The sequence below is a fragment of the Microcebus murinus genome, chromosome 20, assembly GCF_040939455.1.
Source record: "Microcebus murinus isolate Inina chromosome 20, M.murinus_Inina_mat1.0, whole genome shotgun sequence".
NCBI lineage: Eukaryota > Metazoa > Chordata > Mammalia > Primates > Cheirogaleidae > Microcebus > Microcebus murinus.
The window spans coordinates 25,284,803-25,296,478 of NC_134123.1; the positions used below are offsets into that span (position 1 = coordinate 25,284,803).

General features: G+C 40.7%; 1 protein-coding gene, 1 long non-coding RNA gene and 1 other non-coding gene across 5 annotated transcripts in view; 1 reads left to right on the forward strand and 2 right to left on the reverse strand.

Moving 5' to 3' along the window:
- The window catches only part of CFDP1 (craniofacial development protein 1), a 100,587-nt gene extending 95,932 nt beyond the window's left edge, over positions 1-4,655 (reverse strand). For 2 of the 3 annotated variants that reach the window (XM_012772516.2, XM_012772515.2), the window contains exons 1-2: positions 4,422-4,649; positions 1,475-1,592 (exon numbers count right to left, since the gene is read on the reverse strand). In XM_012772516.2, coding sequence (XP_012627970.2) covers positions 1,475-1,592; positions 4,422-4,485 — 182 coding nt within the window. In that variant the 5' untranslated portion in view covers positions 4,486-4,649. Of the gene's footprint in view, positions 1-1,474; positions 1,593-4,421 lie in introns of all 3 variants that reach the window. The other variant, XM_075995800.1, reaches the window with a different exon arrangement.
- LOC142863001 (U7 small nuclear RNA) lies at positions 2,935-2,996 on the reverse strand. Its single transcript, XR_012913890.1, has one exon. It is a non-coding gene; the product is annotated as a U7 small nuclear RNA (small nuclear RNA).
- A 5,573-nt stretch (positions 4,656-10,228) lies between the features above and the next one.
- Positions 10,229-10,772, forward strand: LOC142862621 (uncharacterized). The gene is made up of 2 exons (XR_012913706.1): positions 10,229-10,319; positions 10,674-10,772. It is a non-coding gene; the product is annotated as an uncharacterized LOC142862621 (long non-coding RNA).
- The last annotated feature ends 904 nt before the right edge of the window (positions 10,773-11,676 follow it).

Genomic DNA, 11,676 nt, shown 5'->3' on the forward strand with positions numbered 1-11,676 from the left:
GGGGGGAGCGCTTTGGGGATGATTCAAGTGCATTACATTTATTGTGCAAATCTCTCTGCTAATGACGATCTGTATTTGCAGCTTACCCAATGCTAGCATCACCACCTCAGCTCTACCTCAGATCATCAGGCATTAGGTTCTCCCAAGGAGTGTGAAGGCTATATCTCTTGCATGCGCAGTTTACAGTAGGGTTTGCACTTCCATGAGAATCTAATTCCACTGACGAACTGAGAGAAGGAGGAGCTTAAGTGGTAATGTGAGCCATGGAGAGCGGCTATAAATACAGATGAAGCTTTGCTGCCTCACCCTTTGCTCACCTCCTGCTGTGGGGCCCAGTTCCTAACAGGCCACCAACCAGTACTGGTCAGTAGCCTTGGGGGTTGGGGACCACAGTCTTAGACTATTTTGACTTCAGGGGAATCATCTAATATCTAAAATTCTTTTTTTCCTTTTCATAATGTGTAATCTGCTTTTTGCTTTAATGCCCAGGAAGACAGAAATACCAACTAAAGTGGAGTGAAAAACTTCTATGAAACCCCTTGTCTGGGTTAAATAACCTGTCAGAATTTTCACAATTTTTGGTGGCAGTATAATTCCATACTAGGCCATGGGAGGCAATTTGCTAATTTCTATTTTTTAAAAACTTAACTGCATATAATCTTACAAACAATTCTACTTCTACAAATTTCACTTAATGTATACACGTATACTGGTACATGTATATAGATGTAAACAAAGAATATTCACTGCAGTCTTGTTTGTTATGAATGATAAAGACTAGGCACAATCCATGCATCCTTCAATATGGGAATGCTTAAATAAAGGCCTATTCATATAATGTAATACTATGCAGTCACTGAAAAGAATGTACATCTAAATGCACTGCCATGGTACCATCTCTAAGATGTGAAATAATGAAAGTGAGAAATGATATGCAGAGTATCCTATTTGTATTTTTCTTTTTTTTTTAAAAAGACGAGGTTTCATTATGTTGCCCACATTGGCCTTGAACTCCTGGCTCAAGTGATCCTCCTGCCTCAGCCTTCTGAGTAGCTGGGACTATAGGCACAGACTACCGAGCCTGGCTATTTGTATTTTTTCTTTTTAAAGAGGGTAGGAAACATATACATATATGCTTGTATACCCAAAGAGTATCTCCGGTAATGTAGTTTTTCAAAGGCAAAAGCAATAAGGTTTAGAACAGGGCACACTTTTTTTTTTCAGTAATTGATTTTTTTGTATTACCCATGTACACATATTACCTATTAAAACTTATTTTCAATTAAATCTCAGAAATTTTTAATGCTTGCCAGAGATCAAGAATTTAATCTTAAAATATCAACAAATATTTCCCTCAAGGAGAAAAGTATTTAGAAACCCTGGCAATAAGAAATCTACCATCAGATCAATCTTAGCAATCAGGATGGTTGTGACAGCAGCCTCTGACTTCTAAGGGCCCTGAGGGCAGCATCACCTGGCTGGAATGCTCTGAGCCTTTCTCTTTTTCCCTTTGGTTTTCTGTGTCTGCTCTTCACCATCCACTTCATCTTCCTTCACTAATTCATTTACATCATCTTCACTATACTCTCCACCTGAAATCACATAATAGGGTGGTCAGATAGAAATAAAGGCTTCACATCAAGATGACACATTTTCATTAAGAATAAAGGCTTTTACATCAAAAAGAGACATTTTCATTAAGAAAAAAGTCTAGTATGTTTCCCTAGTCTTCACCAAACTAAAACATTTCCTTAGGAAAGCTTCCTTGCCCCTGAAGAGTAGACTACGTTCTATTATCTAGGCTTCCACGGCAGTCTATATCTCCCCTCTGTAACTCGTCCTACTAATATATAATGTTTGCAATTTCTGCTATGATCTATCCTCCATGAGGACATGAACCCTGATTGTCTTGTTTATAAGTATTTGATGAATGAATGAATGGAAATTACAATTCTTTTAATATACTTGTCAAAGAAAAAACTGATGCTCCACCTCATCTTGGGTATCTTTCAAAGCTAATCAAGATACCCTGTATTGTCAACAAAAAAGCTTTAGAAAGAAATCTAAAGATTCTAGTTAAACATAGCAGAAAGAACAAACATGTCTGTGTCCTATCTTCAGACATGCACATTCAAGGGTCCCCCAAAAAGGAGTGTTGCCTGGATGCCCACTTTTATTACAGTCTGGGCACCAGTCAATAAACTGACCCTGCCCACACAGACAGTCAACTATCTTTTTTCTCTTTTACTTCATATATATTTTCATTTGAAATATACATACCAAAAAGCACACACATTTAATGCAGAGCTAAATGAAATGAAATGAAATACAATGAACATGCTTGCATAACCAGGACCCAGACTGAGAAACAGCACATGACCAGTACCCTAGAAAGCCCTTTGTGTTCCCTTCAGTCACTTGTCACTGCCCCAATCCAAAGGGAACCCACCATCCTGGCTTATGACACCACAGTTGAGTTATGTATGTTTCTGAACTTTAAACAAACAGAAGCCTACAGGATGTACTCTTCTGTGTCTGGCTTCTTTCACTCAACACTACGGTGGAGAGAGTCATCCATATTGTTACATGTAGTTCACTCATTCTCCTTCTTAAACAGTATTTAATTGTAGGACTATACCACAATTCCTCCAGAAGTTAGTAGAAAATGTTTTCTAATTTTGGGGGAATACATTCAAAAAGACAACATGAGATCCAAGAAACAGGGAATCCAATACAAAAAAGAGATAAAGGGAAAAATCCAGACTGGTGAGGATGATGGAAGGATCCTAGGTTTAGAACTAGAACAGTCATAGAAGGTAACCAAGCCAAAGTGGAGCAGATCAGAAGGCAAAGATGGACTTTCAGAAGATCAAAGTAAAAACCTAATTCATATAAATATTTTGGGAAGTAATTTTTTTTTTTTTTTTTTTTTTTTGGGGCCTTCCGGTGAGGACCGGAAGACCTGCTAGACAAATTCTAAAAGAGCTGTAACACTACTGGGAAGTGATTTAGACACTTCTCAAAATTTATAGTCTTATTAGTAGTAAGTACATAGAAAGCTAAGCAACAACAAAAAATGGCAATTATGAACTCTGGAAAAAAACAAGTAGTGCAGGAAAAGCAATCGCAGTGGTTAAGATGTGAACATGGTGTTCTCACAGTCATTAAAAAAAAGTAAACACTGAATACAGTTCTAACTAAAACTGTACATATGTACAATGGCAGACTGAGGTTTGGGGGAGGCCCTGAAGGTGGAAGTGTGCGTGTGTGTGTTAGGAGTGAGGGAGATGAGGTCAAGGGGTATTAAAAAAGAGATCCACTGTGCATAGGTTAAGTCAACAGACAACAGAAATACGATAACAAATTAAAAAACTGGAATGGAACAGGGATGGGGGTGATGTAAACTGCTAGTTTTCCAAACAAGTCTTTTCAAAGTACTTGATTACGTTTAAGTAAGTTCATACAAAACTATGATTAAAATGAAAACAAGTTTTCAAATGATCACTCTCTAATCCGCAGCGTTAAGACTTAAAAAAAGTTGGTAGAAAGAGAGAGAGGATCAGTGAAACTAGTTAGGAAGCTACGAAGAATCCCAGCAAAGGATAATGGTTGCTGTGAACAAAATGGTAGCAGTTAAGATTGGTGAGCAAGTGGCCAAAAGTAGTTTTTCCACGTAGACACAACAGAAATTATTGAGTGGATGGAAGACAGAGAATGAGGACGACTCCTGGGGGAGGTTGTTTTTCTTGTTTTTTTTTTGCGTAGGGGGGGATAAAAGGGTTCGTTTTTCTCCTGAGCAATTGTATGGATAGAGACACTAAACAAGATAGATACGTCTGGAGAAGGAGCAGGATGGAGAACGGACAGGTCTCGGTGATAAATTTTGGCCCCATTAGGTTTGAGATATCTATGCAAAAAGTTCTGAAAGGAAAGCAACGGGTAGACGTTGCAAAGAGCCTAAATGCATCATTATGCGAATTTTCTAACAATCCTAACTTTCTAACAAAGCAGAAAGTGGACAGAGCTTGGACTTTGTGGTACAGCTAGCAACTCCCTCTGAAAAAAACCTCGAACGCTTAGACTGCCTTCTGTAAGATTTCGGAAGCAGCAGTGTCGTCCGGGGACGGACCGACACCGTCCCCAGAGACGGGGCCGCGTTCACGTGCCCTGAACGTTCCCGCGCTCCAAGAGGGGGGCGGCGGCCGAAGTCGGCCCACGCGGAGCGGCTGCACGGAACGTTCCCACGCACACGTTTCTGGCCAAGGTGGCCAAGGATGCGAGGCCTGAGGGCCAGGACGCTCGGGACCGGGTGCCACGGGGTCGGGCCGGGACACGGAGCCGACGCCCGCGGAGGCCAGGCGAGCCTCACGTGAGGCGAGGGGCGGGGCAATCCGCCTATCGCCTCAGGCGGCTTTGCTCACCCGACGGCACGTAGTCCTCGTCCTCCTCTGAGGTGGAGAAGTCTTCAGAGTCGAATTCCTCCATGTCGCTGCCTCTCGGCGCCAGCCAACCCAGCCCGTAGCAGCTGCCCGCAACGGCAAAGGTCTAAGGACACACCATAGAGGAGGGGCGGCGTCGGCACTTAGGGCGGCCCCGACAACGTTGTGCACATGCGCAGAGAGTGCTACGTGGTCGTAATACGACACTTCCGGCTGATGTCTCAGGCCGATTCTCCTGTGGCCATCTCTGGAGCGCAGACCCGCCCTGAAGCGGTGCATGCTGGAACTTGCAGTCCTCGGCGTTACCTCACCGCTTTGATTTAGAAAATGTGCTTAAATAAAATTACCTATCTGTGGAAATACGTCGGCCTTCATTATCGATGGATTCGTGTTTTCAAATTTTCTTGCTCGCTAAAATTTACTTGTAACCCCAAAATCGATAATCTGAGTACTTTCCGGGGTTACTCCTGGGCATGCGCAGAGGGTGAAAATTTAGAGCTGGCGGAGTCGCCTGTTCCCAGCTGAGGCTGGAACGAGGCAGAAGCTCCGCCTTCTCTTTGCAGCTCTCAGGCTGTAAACAAGAGTCCTTTTCGCAGTCCATTCAGTGACACTTTTCTTTGAATTTTTCTGCTTTTTGTTGGTGATTTTGGTGTTTAAAATGGCCCCCAAGCGTACTGCTGACGTGCTGTCCAGTGTTCCTAAGCACAAGAAGACTGTGATGTGCCTGATGGAGAAAATAGGTGTGATAGATAAGCTCCGCGCAGGCATGAGTTACAGTGCTGTCGGCCGGGAGCTCAGTGTTGAATCAGTGATCCGGTACATCAAGAAAAAGGAAAAGGAAATTCGCCGATCTGTAAGTGAGGCCGTCCCGGAAAGTGCTAAAGTGACATCGATAGTGCGCGAAGAAGCTATGGAAAAGATGGAAAAGCGACTAAATTTGTGGATTCATGAGATGACCGATAAAAAAAAAAAAAAAAAAAACATAGTGGACAGCATTGTCGTGAGACTGAAAGCCAAAGAAATTTATGATCACGTTACTCAGGGTCAAAGAAACGTTAAGCCCTTCTCTGCGAGTGCTGGCTGGCTTGCACGTTTCAAAAGGCGATACGGGGTGAAAAATGTTAAACTAGCAGGTGAAGCAAGTTCTGCGGATCAGGAGGCTGCGGAAGAATTTTAAAAATGCTTGCTAGGCCGGGCGCGGTGGCTCACGCCTGTAATCCTAGCTCTCTGGGAGGCCGAGGCGGGCGGATTGCTTGAGGTCAGGAGTTCAAAACCAGCCTGAGCAAGAGCAAGACCCCGTCTCTACTATAAATAGAAAGAAATTAATTGGCCAACTGATATATATATTAAAAAAAATTAGCCGGGCATGGTGGCGCATGCCTGTAGTCCCAGCTACTCGGGAGGCTGAGGCAGGAGGATCGCTTGAGCCCAGGAGTTGGAGGTTGCTGTGAGCTAGGCTGACGCCAGGGCACTCACTCTAGCCTGGACAACGAAGTGAGACTCTGTCTCAAAAAAAAAAAAATGCTTGCTAAGTGTTATACAGGAAGTGGGAGAGCAGGTTTTCAATGCTGATGAAACTGGTTTATTTTACAGGGATGTTGGCAAACGAACCTTTATAATGCAAATGGCCTCCAAAGCCCCTGGCTTTAAATCATGCCAAGACCATGCAACCTTGCTATTGTGCACCAATGCCAAGGGAGACTTTATTTTTTTTTTTTTTTTTTGAGACAGAGTCTCACTTTGTTGTCCAGGCTAGAGTGAGTGCCGTGGCGTCAGCCTAGCTCACAGCAACCTCAAACTCCTGGGCTCAAGCGATCCTCCTGCCTCAGCCTCCCGAGTAGCTGGGACTACAGGCAAGCGCCACCATGCCCGGCTAATTTTTTATATATATATCAGTTGGCCAATTAATTTCTTTCTATTTATAGTAGAGACGGGGTCTCGCTCTTGCTCAGGCTGGTTTTGAACTCCTGACCTTGAGCAATCCGCCCGCCTCGGCCTCCCAAGAGCTAGGATTACAGGCGTGAGCCACAGCGCCCGGCCCCAAGGGAGACTTTAAATGCAATCCCCTAATGGTGTACAGAGCCCAAAATCCACAAGCACTTAAAGGGAAAAACCGGAACCATCTGCCAGTCCACTGGAGGTGGAACAAAAAAGCATGGTTGATGTCTGATTGGTTCCACAACTGCTTCATCCCAGAAGTTGAACACTACCTCCAGGGCAGAAATCTTGCCTTCAGAGGTTTATTAATTTTGGATAATGCTCCAGTTCATTGCCGCGAAGAACTCGAAAATGCACACCCCAACATAGATGTTCTTTTTATGCCCCCAAACACTGCATCTGTCATCCAACCCCTCTATCAGGGCATACTAAAAGCTTTCAAGGCACACTACACGAGGGAGCTTTACACAAAGGCCTGTGAGGCTCCCAAAGCCAACAAGGGAACCACCATGATGGACTATTGGAAGTTGGTCACTATACGCAACGTTATTATGTTGGCACAGCCTGGGACAGTATCAATATAAAATTTACCTATTTAAAGTGCACAAATCCAAGTTTGTGGTATATTCATAGACTTGGGCACACTCATCACCAAATCAACTTTAGAACATTTTCATTGCCCCTTACCCATTAGAAAGTACTCTCCCATTTCTCCCCAGTCACCAGCCTCTCTAGATTTGCCTATTCTGAACACTTATTTCATGTAAATGGAATCAGACAACATGTAGTCTTTTGTGACTGGCCTCTTTCACTTAGAATGACATTTTCAAAGTTCATCTCTCTTCGGTATATCCTAGAAGTGGGATTGCTCAATCATATAGTTACTTTGATTTACCTTTTGAGAAACCACCAAACTGTTTTCCAAGCAGTTGCACCATTTTATGTTCTCACCAGCAGTATATGAGGGTTCCCATTTCTCCACACCCTCACCAACACCCTTTTTTGATTCTAGCCATGCTTGTGGGTGTGAAGTGGCACCTCATTGTATTTTTGATTCGAACTTCCCGGATGACTGAAGTTAAGCTTCTTTTCATGTCCTAATTGGCCATTATATATGTTCTTTGGAGAAATATCTTTTTGGGCTCTTTGCTCATTTTTAAACTGGGTTGTCTTATTGTTGATTTTTAAGTTCTTTATATATTCTGGTCCCCCATAAAATAAATGGACTTCTAATCTTTGTAAAAAAAAAAACATTTACTAAAAATATAAAATAGAAAAAATGACTCAAAAATATTTCTTCCTGTTTTGTTTGGTGTCATTGCACTTTCTTGATGGCATTCTTTGAAGCGCAAGGTTTTTACATTTTGATGAAGTCCAATGTTTGTCTCTTGTCCCTTGTGATTTTGGGGTTGTATCTAAGAAATCTTTGCCTAGGCTAAAATCACAAAATTTACTGTTTTCTTCTAAGAGTTTTCCAGTTTTAGTTCTTAAATAGGTTTATAACCTATTCAAGCAGACTTTTCTTACGGTACAGGAATAGAAAAGTAGATGTGAAATTTGGACCCAGTAATTGGAAGTTACTATTCTTGGCCTCATTTTCCTTGGACAGTGTAAATGGATCCTTTTACCCCATCCCTGGGCAAAAAGATTCTTTGCTTTTCTCCAGCAGACCCTCCCATCCAGCACCCCACTTCTACTGGCACTGCAAGCTATTGTTCAAGCAAGATTCACAACTATGAAAGTTCTGACCACTTTAAGGGTAACCAGAGTGGAAACTATTTTCCAATAGTTGAGATAAAAAGAAGTGGTGGCTAACAGGCCAAATCCAGCTTAAAATCATGTATTGTTTGACCAAAAAGTGTTTTGCAGGAATTTAAATTAGTTGCCAGTATTTAAAAATGGAGACTTCAAAAAGTAATCTACATTTCCAGCTTCCCTTGAAAAATGAAAATCTAGGCCAGGTGTGGTGGCTCACGCCTGTAATCCTAGCACTCTGGCAGGCTGAGGCGGGTGGATAGCTAGAGGTCACAAGTTCGAAATCAGCCTGAGCAAGAGCAAGACCCCATCTCTACTATAAAATAGAAAGAAATTAATTGGCCAACTAATATATATAGAAAAAATTAGCCAGGCATGGTGGCCCATGCCCGTAGTCCCAGCTACTCGGGAGGCTGAGGCAGTAGGATCACTTGAGCCCAAGAGTTTGAGATTGCTGTGAGCTAGGCTGACGCCACGGTACTCACTCTAGCCTGGGCAACAAAGAGAGACTCTGTCTCAAAAAAAAAAAAAAGAAAAGAAAAATGAAAATCTGACATTGGGCTTAGGCCCTTTTGGACAAGGCTCTCTAATTGGCCACAGTACTAACCCCTCCAACATCCTATAAGATTCCTGGCTATTACTCTGTTGTCTTGGCAATAATTTTGGAGGTCCTCCCTGTCAAACTCAGCACTGTTAGCCCCTCATGTTTCATTGTCTCTTTCCATATTCCAATCCTGGGTTATTACCTTTTTGGAAACTAAAAGTTCCTCCCTGTTGAGTCGCAGATACATATACAGTCTTGGGGGCTTCTGGCTGAACTCTGAGTGTTATCTTTCTGGGGTGCTAGAAACGTCCTGTCTCTTGATCTGAGTAGTAGTCATGTCAGTATACATACATATGTGAAAATTCATCAAGCTATACATTTAAGATTTGTTAACTTTATGTTAAACTTCAATAAAAAAAAATAAGAGAGAAAAAATGGATGAGAAGTCTCCTGCCAAACATTCATTGTTTGTGTCTGCAATGTCTGGAACTGCAGCAGTCATCTTGTGACCAAGAGATAAACTACCCAAATTAGACAATCCAATTTGATGAAAATGGCAGAACAGAAAGAGATTTATGATGTCACTCAGGATATTAAATTAACTAAACTTGAAGCTTCTCTTCATGTGGATTTACTATTGAAATAATGTTGCATATACTATATCAGCATTCAGTCATCCCCACGTAGCTTGATGGCAACATATGGGACACAAAGTGGAGTTAATAAGAGTCATGTTCACATGTAAATAGTTTAATCACATCTTTAAACAAGAATTTTACCATAAATTAGTAAGAAGTTGAACATAAAAGAAATACAGTTAAACATGTATGTTAAATAGTAAATTATTAAAAAAAAACCCAAAAACTGAAGTTAGACAACTTAATTACAAAAGATTAAACTCATTGGCCACTGAAAAATACAATTCCAACTCACAAGATTGAAAGGAATTCTTTATTGATAAACATTAATACTAGAATTAGAAATGTCAGTAGAAAAATAAAATTTAAATAATTTTCTATTGTACAAAGATTTGATCATTTGGACTGTAGCAGTTAGTGAGTAAAATAACCTAATACAAAAAGTTAAGCTGATTTTAGTCACAACCAGCTATACAGAGTGCACAAAAAAGAAACGCAAGTACACAAAACTTTCTGCATGTGGACTGCTGATGGCACCAGGGCTTCACATTCCAGGAAGTGGTTACTTAGGGAAGGTTGGTGTGTACTGCTGTGTAATAAAAACATAATTCAAACCAGAGCAGTCAGAAAGGACATTGGAGTCAAAAGCCAACATACAACCTGAAGAAATAAGGAAGGATTTAAAGGTAGTGTTTGCATAAATTTTTCTCACTAAATATTTTATAAGCAGTAATATTTTGTTGCAAAAAAAGTAAGTTGATAGCATTGAGAGACATCTTTTTCTTGGACTATCCATTACACTTTTATATATGAAGTTTTTATAAAATGCTTTGAACCCAAAACCCCATATTAAAGAATCAAGAAATTAGTTTCATGGTAGAGGGCTGCCTCCCTCCCTTGCATTAAAAAAAAAAAAAGGAAAAGTAGAAACATAGCTGGGGGAGGGGTGGTTGCATATGTCTCTAAGAAAATCAGTTGGCAAAATTTTTCAAAAAACTATATGAGGCTGGGCGCTGTGGCTCACGCCTGTAATCCTAGCTCTTGGGAGGCCGAGGCGGGCGGATTGCTCAAGGTCAGGAGTTCAAAACCAGCCTGAGCAAGAGCGAGACCCTGTCTCTACTATAAATAGAAAGAAATCAATTGGCCAACTGATATATATATATATATAAAAATTAGCCGGGCATGGTGGCACATGCCTGTAGTCTCAGCTACTTGGGAGGCTGAGGCAGAAGGATCACTCGAGCCCAGGAGTTTGAGGTTGCTGTGAGCTAGGCTGACGCCACGGCACTCACTCTAGCCTGGACAACAAAGCGAGACTCTGTCTCAAAAAAAAAAAAACAAAAAAAAAAACTATATGAGGTAAAATAAAATGTTCAACACAATTGCCAATATTCTTCCATCTAATCAACCATCCCTAAATAATTCTATACCATAGACATAAAAAAAAAAAAGGAAAAAGTAGAATAGACATTCTTTATCATTCAAATAGTTTCTCCCTGAAACTATTTCAAGCTACAGAGCTCCATCTATATAAAGTCTGTATACATTTATTCACAGGAGAATGCATCATCACATACTGGGATGAATGAAACATTCAATAATTTGAAGATGCTCTAAAGAAAAATAACCTAACATTTTAATCATGGATCAATATGTTCAAAATTTACTGTTCACCAAATATTGGTCCACATGTTCAGTTTGTGAAATTATATCCAAAAGAATGTTTTAGTAGGTGAGAACTCTAATAAGAGGCATCCTTCAACAGAAATGATCAAATTTATTTCCTATAATAAAAGATACAACTTTCCCAGATTTCTTAAACTTCAAAATTGTAGCTCCTTGAGCTGAAAACTAGAATCTTTAAAAAGTTGCTTAGAAAATACTGGACCCAGTGGCTGGCGCCTATAGTCCCAGCTACTCACTCGGGAGACTGAGATGGGAGGATCACTTGAGGCCAGTAGTTTCAAGACCAGTTTGGGCAACATAGTGAGACTCTGTGTCAAAAAAAATTTTTTTTAATTTGCTTAGAAGCAAGCTTTGAGCTTCTTTTTGAGGAATTAATAAAAACATATAGCTGCATTCCAACTCTACTTGTAATTTCCCACCCAGCCTGAGTATGTTACTATAATTTTGATAAGTGGCCTAATTAGTCAAAAGAAACTGTCCTATTAATTTCTGCAATCCCTATGTAATTTTTTTCTATGACTTTCCTGGCAAATTGGTCCTCCTGGCAATGTTTAAACAGAAGCCAGAGTGCATATTGCTTTAAATGGAATAAATATGTTCATGTGTATATGCCTTCATTAGGTATTAGCTTTAATCTCACAATAAAAACAATCCTTTTAAAATGTCAAGTTAAATT